At 34.5% G+C, this 26,763-nt stretch overlaps 3 protein-coding genes across 7 annotated transcripts; 1 reads left to right on the top strand and 2 right to left on the bottom strand.

Moving 5' to 3' along the window:
• The first annotated feature begins 652 nt into the window (after nt 1–652).
• Nucleotides 653–2,628, top strand: LOC145088373 (eukaryotic initiation factor 4A-15-like). Of its 5 annotated transcripts, XM_079026737.1 has the most exons (6): nt 653–1,004; nt 1,084–1,176; nt 1,624–1,693; nt 1,791–1,897; nt 1,995–2,088; nt 2,288–2,628. In XM_079026737.1, the coding sequence occupies exons 3-6, from the start codon at nt 1,626–1,628 to the stop codon at nt 2,316–2,318; spliced, it is 300 nt and encodes a 99-aa protein (XP_078882863.1). In that variant the 5' UTR covers nt 653–1,004; nt 1,084–1,176; nt 1,624–1,625; the 3' UTR covers nt 2,319–2,628. The 5 variants fall into 5 exon arrangements, 4 of the variants coding, with proteins under 4 accessions (XP_078882863.1, XP_078882839.1, XP_078882855.1 ...); XR_013701085.1 differs by having other exon boundaries at nt 653–1,693; nt 2,288–2,390; nt 2,460–2,628; XM_079026713.1 differs by having other exon boundaries at nt 1,084–1,693.
• Nucleotides 2,629–3,225: 597 nt separating this feature from the next.
• LOC145054884 (B3 domain-containing protein REM10-like) lies at nt 3,226–5,501 on the bottom strand. Its single transcript, XM_079003149.1, has 7 exons — nt 5,384–5,501; nt 5,082–5,209; nt 4,701–4,922; nt 4,040–4,274; nt 3,747–3,883; nt 3,385–3,606; nt 3,226–3,240 (listed from the first exon to the last, which is right to left on the bottom strand). Exons 1-7 carry the CDS (start codon nt 5,499–5,501, stop codon nt 3,226–3,228), a joined length of 1,077 nt encoding a protein of 358 aa, XP_078859275.1.
• Nucleotides 5,502–22,895: 17,394 nt separating this feature from the next.
• LOC145068619 (ACT-like superfamily protein) lies at nt 22,896–26,460 on the bottom strand. The gene is made up of 8 exons (XM_079015615.1): nt 26,282–26,460; nt 25,644–25,722; nt 25,449–25,500; nt 25,171–25,285; nt 24,753–24,820; nt 23,948–24,649; nt 23,632–23,736; nt 22,896–23,383 (listed from the first exon to the last, which is right to left on the bottom strand). Exons 2-8 carry the CDS (start codon nt 25,712–25,714, stop codon nt 23,039–23,041), a joined length of 1,458 nt encoding a protein of 485 aa, XP_078871741.1. The 5' UTR covers nt 25,715–25,722; nt 26,282–26,460; the 3' UTR covers nt 22,896–23,038.
• Between the last annotated feature and the right edge of the window lie 303 nt (nt 26,461–26,763).

Below are 26,763 nucleotides of genomic sequence, written 5' to 3'. Positions count from 1 at the left end.
AAAACAAATAGCTGAAAAGTTGAAAATTTTCAGTTTTGATATCCCGACTTCGGAGGACTGTAAATCATTGAATGTTAAACCAAAAATGACAAAACTATAGTCTAAACTCATGTACAAACTGTAAACTAGAAGTTGAAAAAAACCACATGTCAATTCAACTTCAAATGAATTAGATATGCATGCTTTAAAACTTTCACCGAATACAAAAAAAACTAAAAAACTAAAAACTTTCAGCTTTGGTATCTCAACTTTTGAGGACTGTAAGTCAATGAATATAAAAATAAAAATGAAAAATTTATAGTCTAGAATCATGTACAAACTCTAACCTACATGTTGGAAAAAACCGTATGTTAATTGGAGTTGAAACGAATAAGATATGCATCTTGTAAACGTTTCATAAAAAGTGGTTCCGGCCCTAAAAGTGGTTCCGGTTCCAAAAACCGGTTCCGGATTTTAGACCCGGTTTACCCGGACCCAATGGACCCAAACCCGGATTACCCGGAACCCGGATAAAGCCAATTTTTAAACCCAAAACCGGACCCGGTTCTATATATTCCGGTTCTAACGGGTCCGGTTCCGGTCCGGTTTTCCGGTTCTAAATCTCATCCCTATATTATATTATATTTCCGGACGTGCCTTCATAGTTAAAAGCTTTTCACTTCCCGATCCTTCCACCACTCAGTCACTCCATCTTCCTTCGCCGTTCGACAACATCCTCTTCAAAGATAGAAATCTGCTTTCGATTCAAGATGTATTTGGTGGAAAAGAAATATGCCATATCAGGTGTACCCCAAGGTCCATAAACAGTGAAAGATCGCAAACCGGTAATTGACAGATCATAGATATGATTGTAAGCATGAGCGATTTCCTCACAGGCTTTCTTTGTGGTGGCGTAAAGGCTCGCCGGTTGATTGGTTCGATCGGAGAGAGAGAGAGAGAGAGACGACGACGAAGGGGGTGAGGTCGATTTATTCGACCAATACCCATTGCGCTTTAGACGATCGGTTTTTCTTCAATTTTACCTTTGTTTTACTATACGTTTCCGATTGAGGGCTGTTTTGATTCCCGCTGTTTATTTTTCAGATTTTGTGATTGATTTGTTTGTCTCTGGTGAGCCGGATCTTCGACCGCCTCTCCATAGCCTTTGGCGCTCACCATCGGCACCATCATCCATCTGTAACCCCTAAAAACCATGTTTCTTAAATCGTTTATATTTAATCAATTTCTCGCCTGGCAGCGTCGAAGTACCAAGGTTCCACTAGACCACAAGTACATCGGTTTACAAGGGTATCTGTACAGTGACTATGCTCTGTACAACACCATTTTCGTTTTTCTCATAAAAAACCATTGAGTAATTTTAAGTAACATTGACCATTATATACATACACATTCACACTCACAACCTACATTCATGTGACTAGACAACGAACACCCAATTCAGATAGAAAATAGAAATCTAGGCAAGACAGATATTTTCAGAAGTCATGTTCCCTTTTTTAGGCTATTGGTAACTTTTCAAGCCATGTTAGTGCTTTTTTTATGCCTATGACTATAAGGACACATGCTCATATCTTCGAGTTACAAATTGTTTACTGCTTTAACAATCATGGTTAATCTTTGCAGGCATGGCAGGCATAGCACCAGAAGGATCCCAATCCGATGCACGCCAATTTGACTCCAAGATGAGCGAGTTGTAAGACTCATTCAGATTTTAGCAGCTACTTACTATTCAACTGATTCAATTTAAAGTTAAAACTTTCCAATGTAACACTTTTTAATCATTATTTTAGGCTTTCAACTGATGGACAAGACTTCTTTACATTATATCATGAAGTCTATGACAGTTTTGATGCCATGGGTCTCCAAGAAAATCTCCTGAGAGGCATATACGCATATGGTACTACATCATCTAATTGCACAACCACATATTGTTATTGTTAAATCACCAAATTCACCGTTGTGTAAATTACCAATTTGCCCTTTGAAATTTTTAGGTTTTGAAAAAGCATCGACCATCCAACAAAGGGGAATCGTCCCCATCACCAAGGGCTTGGATGTAATTCAACAAGCCCAAATTTGGAATAAAAGGTAAGAAATTTATGAATGTAAAGTTACATATTTGTTGCTTTAATCAACTAAATAATAGTTCTCCTCATGTATTATGTGCAAATATATCAGCATGGTTGGATCATAGACATTAAAGCCATTAAAAATGAAGTCACTTTTAAATTTTGAGATTCAAACAAATCTAACTCATCTTTATGTTTTATTTTGCATAATTTTGCAGGTTAAGAACATGGTACACAAGAGAGAAGTAGTGATTGTAGGTGGTTCAGATTTATTACATTTCCAAAAGAAATTAGCAATTGCTATTTCGATAGCTATGTGTGGTCATTTCCAACAAGAAACAGAAAAAGATGGGCATTTTCATGTCCGTTCAAAGATGTATATTGATAGTGCCATTCTTAAAGAGGTCCCAAATCTTAGATTGCATTGAACTTTTTGATGCACTTTTTCTCTAAGAAGTTAGTACTAGTACTGTAAATTTAGTTAAATGACGCTTATACCCTTTTGTATAATTAACTTGCTTAAATTTTTTTACATCAATGCCAATGGATGGATGATGCATATGGGCCCAGTGATTCATATTTGAAGTACAGATTTTTTTACTTTTCTAACCCAAACACTTGTGGACAAAAAACTAAAAAAGAAACAAGGGGGCATATATCGTCGATTTATGGAAAGAACTGCTCATTCCATTTATACGGTTATAGTCTCAATTTCTGGAGTTTGAGAAAAAACATGTACTTAGAGTCTTGATAGACTTGAGTGCTTTCTACAATCAACACCATTTCCTTAACAATAACATTAAAAAAAAAAGGATAAAATAAATAGAACATGTTTTAAAACTGGACAGTTTCTAACCCCCGCAAAGCGGGGGATCCTTCCCTTCTTCAATTTAAATCACAAATTTATTGTCACCCTTTATTTATTTAACGATTTTACTAAATATTTTAGATTGTCGCTAATTTATATAAAACCATTATGTTTTGCCTTCAAACAACAATTTTGCTTTTCCCTTCCATCTATGACATACAATTACAACATCAATTATGTTAGACAGTTCGTATGTCCTGACTTTTATATATATATATATATATATATATATATATATAGAGAGAGAGAGAGAGAGAGAGAGAGAGAGAGAGAGATATTCAAATTAAATCACAAATTTAGTGTCTAATAATATAAAATAAAATATCATACACAAAAAAGAAATTGCTGATTTTTGATATTGAAATATTAGTTTGGATTAATTATGTTGGTAAGAAAACAGTAAAAATATTAGTAGCTTGTAGGGATTTTTTGAAAGTAAAAGTTTACAATGGGGTTTTCCCCCTTGTTGACAAGCTCGAATTTGAAACGATCTCCTTCCTTCAGTCCATTTGCAACCCTAAAATCTTTCCAACCTCGCCCTATATAATAGTATGTATTCTTATGGTTCTTAAACTCCACAGTCCACGACCTTTCATCTTCAACATTTCTGAGAGTCATCTTATTGTGATTCATTAATCCATTCGACTTTGCAAACTTCTTTGGCAGATACTACATTAACCACCATTGTTAGTAAGAAATTTCCCGAATTACCAAATGCAATAAAAGCTTTTGTAACTATGGCAACTCAAAATTGTATGAGTGTTCATTTCATCTTTTCTTATAAGGATAACTCAACTATATTCAATTACCAGAATCGATTGTTTTATGCTGCCGGGCTTCAATTCACCGACAAAGTATGGGCGACCATCTTCTTCACACATACTGGAACCTTCCTTTTGAGTAAATTTTGCTTGTTTGTGGGATTTAATCGGGTTGCTTTTTAGAACTGAGCATCCAAAATCGAAGATAGCAAAATAAATCTGTTAATTCTTGCCTTGGATCATTCAAATGCAATATAAAGTTAAAACATATTTTTTTTAATTAAATCAATATGAAGAATAGAAAAACCTAATACCAAAATATAAAGAAAATAATAACATACACATAAAGCTGACGATGGGAGGCTTGTCCTCCTTTTTCTCGAGGAGCTCAAACTTGAATGCATCACCTTCCTTCATTCCATTGGAAACTAGAAAATCTTTAAGTCCATATCCAAGATATAAACGTTTCTCATTAGCTTTGTTCATGTGAACTTTCCATGATCGACCTTTATTGTCTCTAAGAATCATTTCTCCCGCTTTTAAACCATTTGATATCGAAAAGTCAACAGGAAGATACTGAAATTATTAACACCGGAAAATTTAAATTGCATGTTAAAGTAAATATGTACAATTATCATAAGTATTACGGGTTCTAATAGTTACCAGAACCGATTTTTTGAAGCAAGTAGGCGTTAGATTTGAAATGAAGTATGGGTGACTGTTAAGACTCGAACTAGTCTTCTTTACTTGAATGTTATTCTTCACGAAATTGTTTCCTACATCTTAAGAAACAGGTAAATCGTGTGACACTTCAAATGGAGGGTTACTGCATGTTGGTAATTTAATCAAAAATGGTTGATAAATGACACGTACGTTACATTAATCAGAATCTAACAAGCTCAAATCTACATTTAAGTATGAGAGAGAGAGAGAGAGAGAGAGAGAGAGAGAGAGAGAGAGAGAGAGAGAGAGAGAGATACTACAACACTTGAAAACAAGCACTTCTCCGTGTTTAACAAGCTCAAATCTACACACGTCTCCGACTTTCAAGTGATTTTTTGCTATGAATTCGCGCCAACCAGTTAAGTAGATTTGCTTTTTCGTTTTCGTGAGTGTTGCTGGCCATGTCATTCGTGTATGATCCATTAGATAAACTTGTGTACATGTGCGTATCGGCCCCTGGGTAGTCAGTCCATTTGATCTTGCAAATTTTATTGGAACACACTGCAAAAATGTGTATACTTTACTCATTTGTTATAGAAATATTGACTTTGTAATCAAACCAACCAATACATAAGTTCAAATCAGAAGTGTATACTAATTAATGACATAAATTAAAGTAAGAAAAGCAGCTCATTTGAGCGTATGATGAAGTCGACTTACCAATCTTGAGTTACTGAAAACATAAGGAGTCATTTTGAACATGAAACAACCATTGTCACCAACTTCAAAGTTATTTTCATCTTCAGATGCATAATCGTTCCTCTTGCGCTTTTTAAGCTTCTTCGGTCCTTTCAATTAGCATTTCATACACATGATGAATATCAAACTCCAAATATTCCCAGTTTTATGGACCAAAACGCAAAGTAACAACACATTAATTATATAACTGCTATAAAAAAATCATAATAAAATGTACAAGCCCTGTATGAAGCAGAGAGTATGATACTAGATATTGAGCTTACTATGTGTATTGATCGTATCAGATTCTGTCAGAGGTTCATCTCCTTCTATTTCGTCAAATAGATTTGGGTAATGTTTTTGACAAGTAGACTGGTCAAACACCATAAAGTCAAACACCATGTTTCCCTGATGTTTAAACACAATAAAGTCAAACTCTTGGACTCCATTCTCTCTCACAAACCTCCTCCAACCGTCACCAAAAACCCCGTCGTCAATGTCTACTGACCATTCGTGACGCCCACGTCTCAGTATCGCTTTTGAGCATCTCTTTCCGTTCAGATTTGTCAAGAAAGAGCTTGGAATCGACTGCAAATATATATATATATATATATATATATATATATATATATATATATATATATATATATATATATATATATATATATATATATGGGAAAAGTGAATATACCCTTAAGGGTATATAAGCTTAGGTACCCGAACTCACTATACTACATCATTTTGTATTATATATTTAAATTGTAATTGTCTAACTGTTCTTATAATTCAACTTATAACTTGATTACTTCTAAGATTTTTATAAATTTCACATTTATCTTCTTCTTACATACTTTTCATTTTCAACCATAATATATATAGCCTAGTTGGTGTTCGGCAAAAAGATATGATATAAGAGGAAGATAATATTGAAATTTCGAAAATCTTCAAAGTAAATCAAGTTAGGGGTCGAAGTTTAAGAACATTATAATGAATATATCTAACAAAACTACTAATTATGGTGGGTTTGTGTACCTAAGCTTATATACTCTTAAGGGTATATTCACTATATATATATAGACACACACACACACAACATAATGTACGTGTGAAACTGGATATGTATAAAGAGTATGGGATAAGCAAAACTATGAACATTGATGATTTGCAAGTGAAAATGTACGAGTATATGATCCATAGAAATGCTTACAAGATTGAATAAGAAGCCTGGAGGGACAAACTTGAAGAAATTTTGAGGTTGAGGGTCTGCCATGGCTGCTTTGCAATTTGTTATAATCTCGAATGCTATATTTTGTATTACTTTGAGATGTCTTCTTCTTAATTAACCATCTCAAACGTCGCCACACTACTATATATCGATAAGAGACTACAAACATCAAGGAATTTAAGGGATAAATAAACTCTTAAACTTCCATATGCATCGCCATCGGCACTATTTTCAAGTAATTGAGTAGCTATTAATCAGGCTATATATGTTGGGCGGGATTTAAATATCTAATGTCATTAAAATTTTCACAAATGATAATTTAAAAAATGGCAAACCGTAAAAATCACTATATTATTAAAAAATTTCAATTTTGACATGGAATTATCGAATTTTTTTTCTTCGGATTATGTCATTATATTTATAATTTTGTTGTAATATCATTCAAATGAATGGTTCTCCAGGTTATTACTTTTCACGAATTGCAATAAAGTCACTAAGGTGCCGTTTGTTTTTTTCTAAAAACCACTTCTGACCATTTATTGTTGCGCCGCACAACACACATGCAATACTTGGTCCTTCGCGATTTCTTTGTTTTTTATAAGACTTCTGACTTAAAAACCATTGTGCGTGTGTTGCGTGGCGCAACACTAGACCTTCTGCTTCAAACTTCTTCACACTTTACTTTAACTTATTGTAGCAGTTTGTAAAGGTTAAAAAACAAACAAACTTTTTACTACATGCTACCTCATCTATATAAAGGCCTCCCTGGCCTCATATTTCGTTCATGCCTTCCCTTTAAGAGCCTTGGATGAAATCTTGACTCCCTCCCCCTCTTTCTATAGTTTTCCTCTTGCTAGCTTGAGTATGAACCATTAGAAGCACGACACTTGTGGTGCTTGCTTCCAAAAGTTTTTTAAGAAGGTTTTAATTAGTTATTTACTACAATAACTAAAAGGCATGTTTACTAACCCTAGATGTAAATTTCAACTATAACATAGTGTTTCTAGGGAATCTCTTTTGATGTTCAATTAGAGAAAACATATATCAAAATTATTTAGGGTTGTATGCACACATACGATTGTTTGTTATGCTCAAAACACATCACTAGTATTAGAGTCTTGACTTGTTTTTTGTTGAATATGATTGCAAATTGTTTGAATTTGATCAATTAGGGTTTGTGGCAATTAAACCCTTTTTGGGACTTAGGATTTTCGATTCTAGGGTTCTTGAACCCTAGATTTCGAAATTTTTGGAAAGGATTTTAACATTTTCCCTTGTCCCTCAAATTTCGAATTTAGGGTTCCTTAACCCTCACAGATTTTGAAATATGGCAAGGATTTGAAATCCTTGCCTTCCTCTCCAAGATATGTTAGTTTTGAAAATTGTTAGATATGATAAGGATTCTCTTATTTTTGGTAATTATCTCCTTATTTGATTGACTAGATAATTATAAGGTTTTATTTATCCCTCCCATGATTTCGAATTTTAGTGGGGAGAGGATTAGGTTAAATTATCTTAATTAATTTAATTGGATAATCCTCGATTGGTTTAATAAATTAATTGAAGTTTTAATTAATAATTAATTATTAAATCATTTGTTTTTCATATTAAATTTAAAGTAAATTGTTTAATTTCAAAATTTAAGAATTAAAAACCCAAGTATTTTGAAAAGTTTATAATACATCCTTATGGGTTTTATTATTAATTTAATTAGTGATTAATTAAAAGATAATTAATAAATCCATAAATTGGTTTAAATTTAAGTAAATTAAAAGTTTAATTTATTAAAGGATTAACCCCTTGCTATTTTAAAATGTTTTAAAATACACTTTATACTGTATGTATAATTAAAAGTTTAATATATACTATATAAGACTAAGTCAGTCAAACAGCTAGTATGTCTCATTCACGAAGCCGATCCATAAGGGGAGTAGAAGGAAACTGCCAATAAAATGGAAGTTGAATGAGTGTTCACTCTCACCCATCGTTTCCTTGGTTGGTGGAAGGTTGTTAGCCGAACAAGTTTGATAGGACATAACCTCATTAAAAGTATAATGATGAAAACTAAATAAATAATTTTCTAAAATCCCACTCTTAGGCTGTGTTTGGCGCGCCACAGCTAGCTGATAAGCTAGCTTATTTTTCGAGTTTTTTTATGTTGTCGTGTTTGGTAAGCCAAAATGTAGCTGATAAGCTAGCTTTTTGAAAAGCTACTTAGACTAGCTTTTTAGGAGCTTTTTTAAAATTTTCCAAATACACCCCTTAATTAATTATAAAAACACATATTCTTACATGTCCTTTTATGTAATTTTATATATTTCAGCTAGCTTTTCAGCTAATTTTAACAAACGTTATTTTTTTATCAGCTAGCTTTTCAACTATCAGCTAACTTTTTATTTAACAGCTAGCTTTTCAGCCATCAGCTAGCTTTTCAGCTAACAGCTAGCTTTTCAGCTAGTCCGCCAAACATAGCCTTAGTTACTTTAGGAAAAATGTGAATTTGATGCTAATCCATGAAATTGCACATTGCACCTTATTGGTCGTTAGTGGAGTGTGTGTGGTTAACCGGCACACTAATATGGACTAATAAGGAGTAGAAATGGGTGTCTCGTAAATTATCATTGATTAATGGAGCGTGTGTGATTAACCGGCACATTAAAATCAGATGATACATGACATCGAGAGTGTCAAACAAATTTGCATAGTTATTCACATCTCGTTTGTGATCATCGACGTCCTAGTCACAAAGTGAGAGCATAATCGAGATTAAATATGTCATCGAATAGTTCAATAAATCTCAAAGATCTAGGAGTTTCATGAGATTGAAATTGGTAAATGCTTTACCTACCTAAAATAGATTCGAATTTGATTACGGCATCCCTCTTCAAAGTTCGAATCGAAAATATGGATCCTAGCCTTAATTTAAATTTATGGGTTGATAATTAAGGATTAAAATCAACTAATTCTCTATTCTCTAATCATAGATGTCAAGTTCAGACAACAATGGTCTTCCTCGTACTTCTAGAAATGTTTTTCCGCTATCTGAAGATGATCTTCCACATGTTAATCAAGGTGAAAGAATGTTCTCTTCTTCAAACAATGGTGGAACTCGAAATCATGCTTCTCCAACTTTTCCTTTTCCTCCTCCAGCAACTCTCCCCAAGTTATGTTTCCTTCAAGCTGAAAAATACGAAGTTACTCAAGCCCTGTTGGCATGTAAACATCAAGATGGAAAGTCTGTGTGCCCATGTTCTGAAAATGAAATTGTATAGAGAGATTGAGGATGTTGGGTGTCATTTTCTCAAGGGAGTTGGCCATTTACTTTTCTACTTTCGCTTCCTGAGTCATCTAGTCAGTTCATTAAAGACTACTCTGAGAGGGACCACGACGTGACCTTGATTGATCTAACATATATGTTGATTGCTACTAAAGCAGAGATGCTTAAGAGCACAAGTCAAGCAAATATGTTTGAAGGATCTGTCTCCCTAATTTCCATGAACATTGATAATGGCAACAATGGTAGTCCATAAAAGGCTTCTCTTCCCAATGGAAAGGGATCAGCCAATGTCAAACCATTTAACCACATGGTAAAGAGAAATGCTAACTCTGAGATAGTCTCATGTGTTATTCTTGAAAGATCCATATGTTTTTGTTGCCAATTGAAGGGGAATTGGATGCGAAACTACCCAAACTACCTGAAAGATCTTAAAGATAGTAAAGTCAAGTTGTATGACTCTACTTCAGGTACTTCCACTATCTAACTCCATTATTTTTATTAAGTTCCTATTAATAGATTCTTAATACATGATGTGATAGTCACATTTTGATGTTTTTGCATGATCTAAGAGAAAGAAAGAAACTTAAGAAGAGTAAGTTGAATATGATCATGAGAAATGGATTTCGGCCACATTGTTCGATGGTCAAATTTTGGAAGCTACTGCTTAGGAGTTATGATAGATCAATAGATTGCGTAGGAAATGTCTAGATACATAGTTTTCACTTTATGCATTGTAAGGACAAGTTCCAAATCTTTCTGCTTATTATCAATAAAAGTGAATTTTTGATTTATCTAATTCACTCAATATATGTTTCCTTACAATTACATTTATTAAAGTTGGTGGTTACATTTCTAGGAATGTTAAATATGGATTTGATTCTTAGTTATGTCATTTTTGGTAATGTCATGATTAACCAAGTGAAAAGGAATTCTCATGACCCAAGTTTCAATTGGATAGAAACTTGGGGTCACAATTCGAATTATATGATGTATGAGAATTTTGATCGTTGGAAGATTATGAGTAATTCATTAATCACATGATTATGTGAGTCAAGTGAAGGACTAAAGGATCTGGTACACATTGATGTGGACTATTTAGATCCGCCACAAAGGATGATAACTTTATTCGTCATGATTTACTGATGCTTTCAGTAAATATGGTTGTGTTTATAAGATCAAACATAATTCTGATACTTTGAAAAGTTTCAAAGAGTGGCAGAACTAATAAGAAAAATATATTAGGCAGAAAGATAAAGGTTTCTCCAATCTAAAAGGAAATGAGAGTACTTTAGTATCATGTTTTATGATCATCTTAAAGATTATGTAACAATGTAACAATTGATCCTCAAAGAACATCTTCAATTGTTTAACAAAGAAGGGGAATCGGGTATTGTTGAAATAGTTCAATCATGAGATGAGTGATACTTCATATCCAATTAGAATTTTAGTAATAACTACAAATCGTATCTTAAAGCTTGTTTCAAACTAATTAGGTTTATAACACCTCATGAAATGTGGAGTAATAATGTTTTTTTTACTCTAGCACATTAGAATTGGAAGTTGTGATGTTTTGGTTAAAACAAAGGATAAGCTAAGACCAATTATGTGAAATGTTTTTTTTGTTGACAATCCACACTAACTTTTAAATATTTGTTTTTGCTTGTCAAGGAATGCTCCTTGAGAGAAAAACCTATACGTCAAGAACTTAGTGGGAGTCTTATTGATCTTGAAGATTTTCAGGAGTCAATCAAGAACAAACCTTTTAGTTATCACTAGCACACGACCTGAGGTTGATAACCTTTTTTGTTAAGTTGACACATTTTTGTTTCTGCGCACCTTCCAATTGAGTTGTCAATACTTATGAGTTTTATGGTTCTCGTTTGACTGCAAAAGGTAGAGCACGTTGGTCAATGATAGTACATTGATCAATATGGGTGAGCTTCTTAACATGGAATCATTGGTAGGCCCTTGTGTTACCAGATGACAAGAAATTATGAATAAGCTAAGTTCAGTCCATTAAAGCTAAACTTAAATTTGGTTTAGTTCTAAACCTTGTCTTATGATTGTAGGTTGGAAATGATAAGATTCACATGGATGGGAACACATACACCATAAAATCTAGGTAGCAAAAGGTTTCTCTCTAATTCATGAAAATGTTTATGAGGTAATTCTTTAGCTAGTAGATTTTAAAGATTTGATAAATATCATTTTGGTTAGTGGTTGGGTTAATTGCTTTCTCAAATTCGCAATATGATTACGACATCCCTTTTCATAGTTCGAAATGGCAAGATATGTTTTGACCATTCAAGACTTATAGTATAAGTTCTGAAGGGGTTTAAACACACACACACACACATATGCTATCTAATGAAGGTGTACAAGCTTGAGAAGACACCATCCTGATCCACGAAGAATTATGGCATCTTCCCCAAGGCCCTCCGACCGACACTCATTCCGACCGCCACTAAGATTCTATCATCCAAGTCTTCTCCGATCATGCATATCTTATTCAGTGACTGTGCCACGGTCAGGATGGCACCCCACAATTGCGATGCCCGATCAGAAAAAGTAGTCCTATAAGGGTAACAAAAACCAACCAAGTTGCAATTCAATCACAACCAGTTGTCCTGCTAGTTCTTCTTGGGTGCTTTTTGGTTGACGATAAACTCATAGATGTCGCGTCTCTAAGAGAAGGTATGAACCCCAAACTATGTAGATAAGTTGAAGTAGACTTTAAACGCATAGAATTAGGGAATCACACCAATAGCTCGACAAGCCAGTTCAAACCCCACAATCTTATTCATAGCATTGGGGGTTAGGTTGTCCATAGAAATAGCATACTCTTGCATGATCTGATCGAAGAAGTCAGAGGTTGGCAAGCACAATCCTGATTCAAAGATCAGAATCGAGACCCTAACTTTTCCCGGCAATGGCTGGAAGATCACTGCACCCTTCCTCGGAAACTGCACCCCATGCTCCGGTATAAATCCGAAACAGGACTACAAAGACTTGAATTCCTATGGCGTTGGCTCAATTCCGGTCTGTGGTGCCGCCATTACTTTTTAGTGTAAAGACAAGAAAGAAGAAAGAATATGCAAAGAGAAATCGGAGGCAGTTAAAAACAAAAGAGTAAAAAGGAAAATTGTTCCTGATAAGGGAGTTTTTAACGAAGAACGGGAACATCAAACCGTCACATGATGAAACCGCCTGTGCTGATGGCTCCATCACATTAGTGGACACCCATTCTCTCTTCACCGAACACGTGTCCAGATCAAGGCTAGAACAACTCGGTTACGATATGCTAACGCTGACGACTACTAGCCTAAGGGACTTGTTAATATATCCCTCTAAGAATATCTTGAAGATAGCATAACGGTTATCTTTAAGACGACCTAGTTAACGGTCGCAACTCGACCTAGTGCTAGACCCAGTTCCTCGCCCTCTAAGTCTCGCACTAGGACCTTGATAAATGGCACTCTCGCGCCTGGGTCCAATCCATGATGACAATATCTGGTCTATAGTTAACCAAAACACGGTTCTCACTTCCCATAGCGACAAGTGTAGCGCTCAGGGTGTCGTCCTTTGTTTCTTCTACACAAAGAGCAGACAACCACTAGTGGTGCACAATCTATCATTGGGACTCCCCCACATCCTATCGACCCAGACGGAAAAAAGGATACTGTTGGGATCATGTGCAAATATCAACAGGTATAAAAAAAAATCCTTTCTTCTCTATAAGTAGGGATCACCTCTCTATTCTCAAAACTCTAATCTTTCTATCCTTATACACATACTAACTAGACTGTCAGAGCTTCGTCTCGCGAGCACCTCGTGGACGATGGTTGACGTTCTTTCTTCGTTGATGTGGTTACAAGGTTCAAACAAGCCGGTACAATCTAGTCATGACGTTTAAACCCGAGCAGATATCACAACACAAAGTATTACTAATTATATAATTACATGTATTTAGATAATATGCATTTAATTCACATATAGAATATACTATCAGTATAGAATACCAATAACAAGCTTTCAACATATATTTAATCTTTTACGTATTTGATACTTATATTAAATTGTGTTCATGAAAGTAACTATACTCTCACTTAATTGAGGTAGAAGATCCACGCTTATGTTAGCTTCTCGCAAAACATGACTTTGGCTTTTTCTCTTTAAAACAACCTATATACAAATATTACTATGTTCGGTATTCGTTCGTATTTATAAGGTTGTATTCATCATTTATGGATTCTTCAATAATCCTAATGAATACCAAATTTTATCGAATAAGGAAGGACCAGGTAAGATCAGATCAGAGGTATGATCCATTTGGTATACAGAGTATATGATATTTGCATATTTAGTTCATATTAAGTATACATTTTTATTCATTTATTAGATAAATTATTGCATATTATGGACAAAAGGTACTTAAAAGTGTTAAATTATGTTTTTCAGTCCAAAGATGAAGCTCGGAAGCGAAAGGAAGCAGGAGAAACAGTTAGAAGATCGAGAATGGAATAAAGAAGAAAAACATTAAAAATGGCACCTACTCGACGAGTCAGATCGACTACTCGGCGAGTCCAATCGAAGAATCGAGAAGATAATGACTCGGGATCCCAGAGAGTTATCACAATACGGGGAATGTGAGAGGGACTCGACGAGTCACCACTTGACTCGACGAGTCGATTCGTATATTTAAAGATAATTCCACAAATCGATAGAGGAGAGTTCTGGGACGATTCAGAAGTACTTAGCTACGATTGAGAAGCCAGAGAAACCCTAGAAGACGACGAAGGAAGCTAGAATTCAATCCCGGAGAGTAATTGAGGCAAAATTTCATCATTCCACTTATTCTTTTGTTTTATCATTATGATTAAGCAACTTGACTTTGTTTGTTTGCTGTTATTGACTTCAATTATGAGCTAAAACCTTTAGACTTCTGTTTGGGGATACAAAGTTGACAATATGGTTTGATTGATTGGTAGGATTAATTCCAAGTTGGTGAATTTTTGTTATTTTAGCTTGCTAAAGAACCTTGTGTGTGAATAATAATTAATTTTCTGTTAATAGGAAGATAATTGATTAGCATGAACATCTATTGATTATTAACCTCATATGCTATGTGATTACTATGCTATATGTCTAGGATTAATGAATATGAAACTAGAATTAATAAGAAAATTGAGTAAATTCATGTGCAAGCTTGTAAGATGACCATCAAACAAGGAGTTAATTAAAAGAATAAATTAGTTAACTATTGCAAGTCTAACTTAACCCGAATAACTAATCTAGTGAATATAATTAAATTAGACAATTGGCCACTGTTTAAGTTAGTTTATTTGCTAAGGATTAGGGTAGTGAATACGAATCTAATCACTTGAATCGGTAACCAACGAAATAATTAATCCATTGCACCATTACCTTGAAATCAACCATAGAGTTAACCAAGTTGAACTAAACAGAAGTTCCTTTCCAATTATTGAATCTAGTTAAGTCGTTATTTTCTAGTCTTAAATTAGTAATAGTTAGTAAGTTTCTAGTCTTGTAAAACTAGAGAAAACTCCTACTTCTTAATTAACTTAGATAAAATTAGTTTTTAATTTAATTTGCCGTTCCCTGTGATCGATACCCTACTTATTTAGCTATACCACAATTGATAGGTTCACTGCCTTTTGTGTGTTATTTGATAATTAAAAGTAGGTTTAAAACTAAGTGAGTTTGCACACATCAGTATACTATTTGGAAAATCCACGTACTTTAAACACCTCACTATATCTAGCTTAAGCATCACTCCCTCAACTAGATCGATCAGTATAACGACTAAAATTAATCATAAATCTTATTTATAGGTTCATAATAATGACAATGAATATAAATATATTGGGATTGGCTGCAAAGTGTTCGCTATGAGGAGGAGTTAACTCCTTATCTTGTGAAGGAGTTTCATCATGAAGGCGAAACAATGGTTTGTGACGGGTGGAGCCGGGTCTTCCGTATTCAAGAGTCGGTTTATTTGGAGTTTTTCTCCACGGTATCTTTCACCGGGGGAGTGGATGTTTATCACCCGTCGAGCTTTAGTTTCTGCCTGGGGGGAGAATTTCACCAATGCTCTGTGATGGATCTTGCCTGTCGATTAGGGGTTTATGATCAGCCCTTGGTTTCAACACCCATCTTTCGGGCCTTTTTGGCACAAACCCATATGGTCTTTCCCGAAGGAGTTACGAGTACGGGCTGGTGGAATACAATTGGTAACAAGGTCTATATTCCGAAGTCGGCACAGGAAGGGAGCATTCGATCCCCAACACACCGCCTCATTTCATCCACCATCAATCAACGAAAGGATGATGACAAGGTTTCCAACCTTGACGTCTTCTATTTATGGAGCATCATTACACCCGACGTTTTTTGCAACATTCCTTGGTGTCTAGCTTCATATCTCTCGGAGGGTGTGGTCAAGGATCGCAAAACTTCCCGAATCAATGGTGGGATGTTTGTCACCCGGTTAGCCAATTCATTCGGGTTGATGAATCGTGGTGCGTGGAATTTCATGACGATGATCCCTACACCTCTGTTCAATCCAATTCTTTTCCGGAGAGCGAGGATTATTGAAGATTATGGTGGTGGCCATTATGCCATCCAGAATGATGATCCGGTTGTTGGTCCCGAAGCACCGAGGAGGAGGGTTCGTTCAAAGAGAGAGCGGGATGTTGAGGATGAGCCGCCGGTGATTCCAGTTGAGAATGAAGAAGTACCAATGGATTGGTACAATGTGGAGATGAGGCGGCTACAAGACCAAATGGCGCGGGGCTTGAATTTTAGCAACCAATCTCATATCCGACTTTTTGACCACTTAACATTCCACACATAGATGGTGGTAACTTTCCATATATTCCATCATGGGAAGAGGTGATAAATGCAAGACGAAGTGGTGTTGGAGGAAGTGGAGCAGGGCTAGATGATGATGAGGAGGAGGATTGATTTCTATGCATTTTTATTGAACACTTTTCAATTTTTATTTTTTGTGTTTGTTTTTTTTTGGTTTGTTTGATGTTTTTAAAACTTGCTTTTAATGTTTATTTGATGTTTGATGCTTTGACGATTTTTCAGAATTGAATTAGGAGTGCTAGCTTCAAAAGGGGTTTAGAGTTATAGAATTAAAGTGAGAAAGAGAGTCAAGAAAGGGGGAGCGTTAGAGTTAAAGTATTGAGTCCGGTCCTTAGAGATGTTGGCAAGGGAGTCTAGAAGTGAATAGTAAGTATAGAGAGTTTATTGGAAGCTGGATCAGATGCAGAATGCTATTATTTTCATTCAGTGACCAACTCGTCGAGTGCACTAAGCTGGCTCGACGAGTCTCCCTTAATTCTCACAAATACGAAGATTTTCCCGAAGTAACTCGACGAGTCTGGTATATACTCGACGAGTCGTTTGGTTTCATGTCGAAGGGGCTGCTGATTTGATGCTGATTAGAGTACCGCTTGACTATCTATTCTTTCCATATTTATTCCTGAAGATCTTACACTGTTTTCCGCGTATTTGGAGTGACCCACACGAGACGAGACACCCAAGACATGGATACCATGTCTAAAGTCAATTGAAGTTGGAGCTAAAAAGGAAGTGATCAACCTATCCACTGCTATCCCAAGGGAGTTTGTTCCAATTCCCTCTTTAGTTTTTTTTTTTTTTTGTCATACATAATATGCAATGAGGGCATTGCATCAAATAAGTGTGGGGTAGGGGGTTGGTTACATATTAGAAAATTTAGAGTCTTAATTTAGGTTAATTTTAAAATTTTGCATACCAAAAGTATTACTTAGGATCTAAATTAGAAAATTTTGGTAAAAGTAAAATTAGGACTCCATGTTAGAGTTGTGTTGATGATTGCATGAAAACCCAAATGTTTAGTTGAGCCTATATACGTTCTAGTGCATTTGTGGCTTCCTTATTCTAGTGAAATCATGGGACAAAAACACGACCCTACTCAGCCCGAGGGATGCAATATGTTTAGCAGCCTAAACCTGAAATGTATCCAGGAAGATTGTTATCGTTAGCCAATAAAGGTTGAGATTGAGCGCCCCTGCTTAAGCATGTAGGGATTTGAGTGAAAAAAAGTGAGTTACATGTTAAAAAAAAGAGAGAATTACAAGAAAAATTGTATGAATGTTGGAGCAAATAAAGTGAAGATCAAAAGATCAAAATTCCAAGAAATCCAAAAAGTTGAAGATACCCGAAAATCAAACAATAAAGGTGGTGAATTCAAAGAGATCAAAGATCAAATTACCAAAGGAAGTGAGGAATTCCAAAAGAGCTCCATTGTGGTATCAAAAAGTTGTAATTCTAGATTATGTACGCTTGGGTTGCTCAGTTAAAAACACCTTGAGGGTAAGAGGTTTTCTGCGGATGGATTCGGAGGGTTGCATAAAATGAGCGTAGTTCGGGATGAGTGGGCAAGTGTTTATGAGGATTGTGAGTATTTAGAGTATGGGAGGTCTTTAGGAAAAATTTTAGACACAAATGCATGCGTTGCGGTCTTGGCATAATGGATGGGTTAGATTGGAGTTGTTATATATGATTCTAATATGTTTAAAATTTAGTTTTGCTTGGGGGCAAGCAAAAGACAAGTGTGGGGTATTTTGATATTTGCATATTTAGTTCATATTAAGTGTACATTTTTATTCATTTATTAGCTAAATTATTTCATATTATGGACAAAAGGTACTTAAAAGTGTTAAATTATGTTTTTCAGTCCAAAGATGAAGCTCGGAAGCGAAAGGAAGTAGGAGAAACAGTTAGATAGATCGAGAATGGAATAAAGAAGAAAAACATTAAAAATGGCACCTACTCGGCGAGTCAGATCGACTACTCGGCGAGTCCAATCAAAGAATCGAGAAGATAATGACTCGGGATCCTAGAGAGTTATCACAATACGGGGAATGTGAGAGGGACTCGACGAGTCACCACTTGACTCGACGAGTCGATTCGTATATTTAAAGATAATTCCACAAATCGATAGAGGAGAGTTCTGGGACGATTCAGAAGTACTTAGCTACGATTGAGAAGCCAGAGAAACCCTAGAAGACGACGAAGGAAGCTAGAATTCAATCCCGGAGAGTAATTGAGGCAAAATTTCATCATTCCACTTATTCTTTTGTTTTATCATTATGATTAAGCAACTTGACTTTGTTTGTTTGCTGTTATTGACTTCAATTATGAGCTAAAACCTTTAGACTTCTGTTTGGGGATACAAAGTTGACAATATGGTTTGATTGACTGGTAGGATTAATTCCAAGTTGGTGAATTTTTGTTATTTTAGCTTGCTAAAGAACCTTGTGTGTGAATAATAATTAATTTTCTGTTAATAGGAAGATAATTGATTAGCATGAACATCTATTGATTATTAACCTCATATGCTATGTGATTACTATGCTATATGTCTAGGATTAATGAATATGAAACTAGAATTAATAAGAAAATTGAGTAAATTCATGTGCAAGCTTGTAAGATGACCATCAAACAAGGAGTTAATTAAAAGAATAAATTAGTTAACTATTGCAAGTCTAACTTAACCCGAATAACTAATCTAGTGAATATAATTAAATTAGACAATTGGCCACTGTTTAAGTTAGTTTATTTGCTAAGGATTAGGGTAGTGAATACGAATCTAATCACTTGAATCGGTAACCAACGAAATAATTAATCCATTGCACCATTACCTTGAAATCAACCATAGAGTTAACCAAGTTGAACTAAACAGAAGTTCCTTTCCAATTATTGAATCTAGTTAAGTCGTTATTTTCTAGTCTTAAATTAGTAATAGTTAGTAAGTTTCTAGTCTTGTAAAACTAGAGAAAACTCCTACTTCTTAATTAACTTAGATAAAATTAGTTTTTAATTTAATTTGCCGTTCCCTGTGATCGATACCCTACTTATTTAGCTATACCACAATTGATAGGTTCACTGCCTTTTGTGTGTTATTTGATAATTAAAAGTAGGTTTAAAACTAAGTGAGTTTGCACACATCAGTATACTATTTGGAAAATCCACGTACTTTAAACACCTCACTATATCTAGCTTAAGCATCACTCCCTCAACTAGATCGATCAGTATAACGACTAAAATTAATCATAAATCTTATTTATAGGTTCATAATAATGACAATGAATATAAATATAAGTTACATTTAAAACGTAGTAAATGTAACTTAACTTACAAGAGTTTTTGGAAAAAGTTTGGAAAGTCACAGGCAGGACTTCGACTATGAATACTTCTTTTCATCAGGCTTTCTATCACTGTAGTTCCTCGTTGAAAACACTTTGTAACTCAAAAAAAGTTATATTTCTAGAAAGAGGAAGGATTTCTAGAGAGAGAAACACAACTTGAAATGTGCAAGAAATATGGGAGTGTTTGATTGGTATTTATAAGTTGTCAAAGAGGCAGGTGCGCCACATCTTTTTCAGGGACGTGTCGTGCCCTTGTGTAGGCAGCAAGGGTGCCTCTTGGTCATGACATGTGGCAATCTCTGAGTGGAGCAGTGTCGCTCATGTCGAGTAAAATCTCAAATCTTCGAAAAATCATAATTTTCTCATATGAGCTCCATTTTTTATGTTCTATATATCCTCGGTTTTGTATCGACGAGTACTACAACTTTCATTTAGACATCACCCGACTATTTTGCATTTTGTTTTTATTTTACAGTCTATAAGGAATACATTGTAATTTTTTTTTGAAAATCATCTCTTTTATAAGAGCTCTATTCTCGACGTTCTTTATATCAACATATTCGTATTTATGAGGACATCAAATTTCGTTTAGATTGTTTTATCTAACGAAAAACCGATTTAGATTTCATCTTTTATGACACACACTGTTGTATCGGGTTGAATGTGTAATTTTGAAAAATCATAACTTCCTAATACGAAGTCAGATTTATGCGTTATTTATATCCATGGGTTCGTAATCACGACCACTACAACTTTCGTCAATATTATTTATCCTAAATAATCTTTTATATATAAACGTTATTTTTTATGGGTCTTATAAGTTATAAAATTAAATGTGAATGTGGAAAAAACACTTAACACTTAAGGGAACATGCAACATATAAGGATTTATGTCTTCACAACTAATAGCAATATACTATGAATATCAAGAACCCTATTGAAACCCTAGTAAAATCGAAATTACAAGAATTAGGGTCTACATACCTTAGAATTATTATAGAAAATAATTCTCTCTTGACCCTTTCCTTTGTTCTTTAGAAAGCTGACACCAAAAACTTGGTGTCTCTAATGGTTTACACCCAAAACCTTAGCAACTAGAAGATAAGAGAGGAAACATGATAGGAGATGTAAAATTTGGTTATCCTTCTTGGATTAGGAGTGGACAAAAATAGGTTACCTAAGAGGTCCTATTTAGAGCTTATAGGAAAACCTAGGAAACCCTAATCTATATTCTAATAAATAAATAGTTTTAATCTCCTTTTGTCAAGTGTCACTCTAATACAATTCATCATTAATATTATGTCATGTGTCATGTAAATATATTAGGCAACTCATTTCAAAATTCAAATTTGTATTTTCTAATTATATGTTAAATTTGAAGTTATAATAACTTTAAAATTTTGATATATCTCTTAATTAATAATTTATTTAAAATGACTTATTTAAAATAATTGCTTAATAATTATAAATTTTTATTATAAAAGTTAAATTACTTTTATAACCGTGGTTACCACGGGTTATAAACTAGTTTGGAATATAGTAGTATTCAAATCTAGGTAGTTTTCTAGTTCCTTATCTTAAGAAGGCCTCTAGAATACCGCATTAGGACATCCTAAAACCGTCCCTATGGGAAGGCTCTTGAACCCTTCCCCTGTTCAACTTTTGAACAATTACAACTTGAGTCATTGCATCTTTAATTAATTCTAATTAATCCAAAAATTAATTCCAATTAATTTTTAATTAGTTATTAATATTTCTAATTAATATATTAATCATATTTATATTATAAATCATTTATCTTAATTTCTAATTAATTTATTATTCATATAATAAATTATCATCTCTCTCCAAATGTCATTCTACTTAGTTTCCAGTTTATGAGGACAACCCAAAAATGACTTACAAGTATATATCAGTTTAGTTTTGAGCTTAGACACCTTAATCTAACAATTTTATCGTTCGACGATAAACTAATAAACAAGATTTTCTACAAATATTATATACTCATAATATGTTTCCACATAATGTATATACAATAAATAGATATTTATATAGCCCTTAACGCATACAACGAACAACTATTGTATTCGAGGATTTTAATTATTCAATAAAATGAATAAATAACTAGAACTTCTTAAACGTTTATCCCTAACTTACATGTGTTACAAAATAGTATGGTGAAATTGCATTGTACATGTTCACCTCACCACCCTACCACAAACCTTTCACCCAAATGGTGTGGTGTTCCCTGCAACCCCTTACTGTCATGTCACTCAACTACATGGTGCAGTGGAGATATACCTAAGGTCATTGGGTATGGGGGTTTTAGGCACATAAGGATCTACGTGTAGGGGATGTTCATGCATGAACACCGCCCCCAATGGGTGTAGTGGTGGTGTGGAGTAGCTAGCTTCATGGATGCTTACAGGGATTATAATTGGCTAGCTCCAAACTCTCATTGGCCTTTCTCTCTCTCTCTCTCTCTCTCTCTCTCTTTTGGTCAATAGTGAACACCATCCCCAAACAATAATTAATGTGTTGTGAAAAGGGCATGATGATGATGTGGAATCATTTTTACTGGTGACTACAATGTGAACATACTGATGGCCTAATGAATGGTCATAAAAGAATAATTTTGCATAGGGCATCTAGCTTAGGAGATTGAGTTTGTATATGCAAACGAACTTGCCAAAAACACTTTGTTTTCCCAGAATCATGGATGACAAGGGTTATAATTATGGGAGTGATCCATACACAACTTATTGTTATATATAATAATTTATGTTTTAGTGAATTGTACAATTTGTATATCATAAAACCCTTTAAAACATAGTTATAATTATGGGAGTTGATCCATATACAATTTTTTTTGCTATACACAATAATTTATGTTTTAGAGAATTTTACAATTTGTATATAGTACACCCCTTTAAAACATAGTTATATAAACAAAAATTTTTGTTTACATATCACTTTCCTATGATTATTTCTTACTTTTAGAAGGTCTTCTTTCTAAGATTGATCAATGAGCATCAAGATGCAAAGATTATTAAAGATGGTTGCAATCAAAAAGTGGAAGTGGTATATGTAATATGTACAACCCTAACATAACTTTGCTTATTTATGTACAAATTCTGCAAAAATAAAAAATAAAAAAATAAAAACTAAAAATAGAGAATAAAACCCTAAATGAATGAACCCTAGAGAACCAACTTATTTACATGTAAGTCACAAGACTGTGTGAAAGCCTTTCAATCTGAGACTTAAAGATATCTCCAATGGAAAACCTGGGCTTCGCAGCAGGTGCTGAGTTTGGCTTCACAACTTTCTCATTCTTCACTGCTAGATCTATTAAACCCATCTCTCTCTTCATGGATTTCACAAACTCCATGTCCACCTTGTTGCCGAATATGTCCCTCACATAGAACGTAATATCCACACATTTGTCCATTTTCGTTGCTAAATCTGCTCTCAATACAACTAGCCCATTCTCCCGAAGAACCCTTGTTATGTCTGAAAGCAGCCCTACCCTGTTATTTGCACATAATTCTAGCCGGATTCCCTGCACAAACATGAACATCTAAAACATTACATCTCAATGATATGATGATCTAATAGGCCTCATAAGTGATGGAAATAAAATGTTTCTGGATCAGGGTTAGGAATTGAATCTCTCAAAATAGCATGCATGTTTTGGACCGGTGATTTCAAATCCAGAGAGTGTGATCATGGGACATTCACATGATCTCATTCTTGCAATATAACATTAAAATGTTCTTAATTAATTCAAGCAAAAGGGCCCTAATATACCTCACATACGCGACGCTCCACTGCGGCCTCTAGGCATTTCATAGCATGCTGCTTCTCATTCTCAGTGCTCAATGCACCTCCATCGATCTTTCTCACAAAGTACTCCTGTTGAAACATTTACATTGTTGCATAAACTTCATATATGTTAGTTTAGATAATTAAGCGGTGATAAAAATAACTCGTTAAAGATGCATGATGGGCATAGATACATATACTACAAACAAAGGCTTCATAAAATCTTTTTATTGGTTTTATGTAGCTCATTAGCGGTCATTGATGATTCCATTTGGACACAAATAGTTGGATGATGACATACCTGAAAGGCATAGCCTCCATGAGAATCCACAGAAGCATGAGGGATGACATATTGCATATCTGCAAGTGTGCAAACCGTATCAAACATAAGTCTTCTTCTATCCTTGCATTGCACTGTAACTATCGAATACCCCTTCTCAGCACAATTCTCTATCATGACACTAGCCTTTTCAGCCTCTTGATCACCACCAGAATCCATTCCAAGTGAGATCCCAGGAGGACATTCCGGCCGTGTAGGCGGCACATCAAAGTCTTGAACTGAAAGCAAGAGTTGATGCAACCGCCTTTCAACAGTGGTCATGGTGCCTTCACTACCACCTGCAACGATAAGGCCAGTGGATTTGACATCTTTGTGTTGTGATGAGGAGGACTGTGGGCAAGTGTTTTCTGGTGTGATAGAGGCATGCAGGATGGTGTTCAGGTGATGTTCAATGGCTGCAAGGCGGTTTCCATCAATACGAGTATCTGATGATTGATCATTGATGTACGCTACACAAGCCAAACGAGCATTATGGCTCCATGCATGGGCTTCAACAATGTTGCATTGGAGATCAGCTAAGGCTGCTGATATCTCGGAAAATAAACCGGGTCGATCCGTAGCTGTCATTTCAATAGCTGTTGGTTCTCCATGTAGATCGGTGTCAAGAAGTTTTCTTGTTTGACTTGTGATATTTGATGCAGCTGCCCGATTCGATCCTATAGCCTGTGTCTCAACAAAACATCTTGTCAAAACTTGTGTATCTAAAACTATATATAATGGTAATTAAGTTCTTGATTTTGTTGTCATGCATGTAACAATTAATTACCTGCTGGATGTAGTTGATGATATTTTGATCAGTAACTTTCTTGCCATTCTCATCTTTAACATGAAAAACTGCATGTTTTGTGAAGCGCAATATTAATAAGTTAGTCTTATAATGTATGAAGTATGATAAACACCTTTATATACAATTTTGACTGTTAAATTAATGTCAAATTCAAATCAGACTTTTAACTTGAGCTTGATGTGAATTTTTATGGTTATCTTAAAATACATTATAATGTGTTACACTATCATGTGTTTCAAGGTTCAAAAACTAGAATTTTAATTCTCAATTTTCTATATTGAAAAATACTGTGCTTGACTTCGACAGAACACTGTGATGAATTTGTAAAAAACTAAAATAGCTGATGTCGATTTGTAGTTTGGAGAAGATTATGTGGAGATTAAGTCAAAATATATACCATCCATGAACCACCCGGCATCAGAAGATATATAGCCTTTTGAGATAGTTAAGTTGACTTCAGTTAAAACCTGCACCACATCCAGGAGTTGCCCTTGCTTCTTTACACAATCAATCTGGATTTTACTCAACAAAAATCAAATGATACAGTTAATTCCTTCTCTCTTTCTTTGGCTAAGGAGCTGAGCTCTAATTTTGTATATATCTCGAGAAAGACCTTAAAGTTAGCTCATTTAGCCTCGCAAATTAAATGGCATCCATATGTTCCTTAATTTTTACCTTCACGATGGTACGATCCTCTAAGCTTTCATTGTCAAAGGTCACTCTGCAACTGAAAGTGGGTTGAACGAGAATTAATGATAATTTCTTTAGAAGTAGTTGTGATCATATATATATATATATATATATATATATATATATATATATATATATATATATATATATATATATATATATATATAAGGTATCACTTACGGTGGGCCGTTTATCCTTTCTGAAAGAGAATCAAATTCGGGATCAAAGTAGGGTGAAAATGCTCTTGTCATACTGCAAACTGCACCAACAAATTAATTATGAGTTTCACCGGTGATATAAAAACCCTAATATGGATTATAAAAGATTATGAGAGATGCACAACTCAGGATAACAGTTCTCTTGTTTCATTCTTTTTTTGTTTGGTATTTAAAAACCATAAATACAATCGGTATTCAACACTAAAAATTGCGAGGTATTTTTGATCACTGATCGATACAAAATAGAGCCAATTACTTTTCAAGTACTGATGATCCAATCTTGATCAGGGTTTATGATAATGTAGCCAAAATGTTATATTCAGTAACATATATCTTGAATACCATGTTACGGCTCCAGAATCTCATATTTCCACACATACATTATCGAAGGAAAAAATCGTACATATATATGATATTTATATATAGACGTTCCTCCTGATCATTAATATCATTTGATCCATAAAAGAATCCATGAAATCAAAAAAGAAACGATGGATTTGAGGGTTTTCTTGTATACGTTTCAATTGGGAAAACCTTGAAAATATATAAAGGATTGAATGCATGCATATAATAGTTAAAGAGAAACGAAAGAGCATGCACCTATGGAAATGCAACAGTACTGGGTGGGGGGAGACGGCGGCGACGGGTGAATCTATTAATCTTAATAATGAATATTCAGTTCTCTCTCTCTTGAAGAAGAAGATGAATCGACTGCATAATTTTCGAAGAGAAAGTTGAGAGAGAGAAAGAAAGAGAGAGATAAGAGAGTTGCTAATCTGGGGAATAAAAGCTTGTTAAATGGAGAGAAGGATTGATTAAATAGTCTGGCTTTAAATAAGAATGGAGGAAAGTTAGTGGTGGAGATATGTTTGAAGAAATGTCTACCCAAAATGGTTCCAAAGAGAAACAAGTAAATTTCAAGGGCACTTTTGTCCAACTTTTGGATTTGATTATTTGACCATTTTCAGCTTTGTAGCTGTATTGTATTTGTTAATTAAAATGATAACTTCTATAAGTTACCAACATTTTGAATTCGAATTCTCTATTTATTCGGTATTATCAGTGTAAAACATGGTAATGAT

This window comes from Lactuca serriola, chromosome 1, assembly GCF_051521515.1.
Source record: "Lactuca serriola cultivar US96UC23 chromosome 1, Lser_US96UC23_V15, whole genome shotgun sequence".
Lineage (NCBI taxonomy): Eukaryota > Viridiplantae > Streptophyta > Magnoliopsida > Asterales > Asteraceae > Lactuca > Lactuca serriola.
This window is presented reverse-complemented; position numbering and strand designations above follow the sequence as displayed.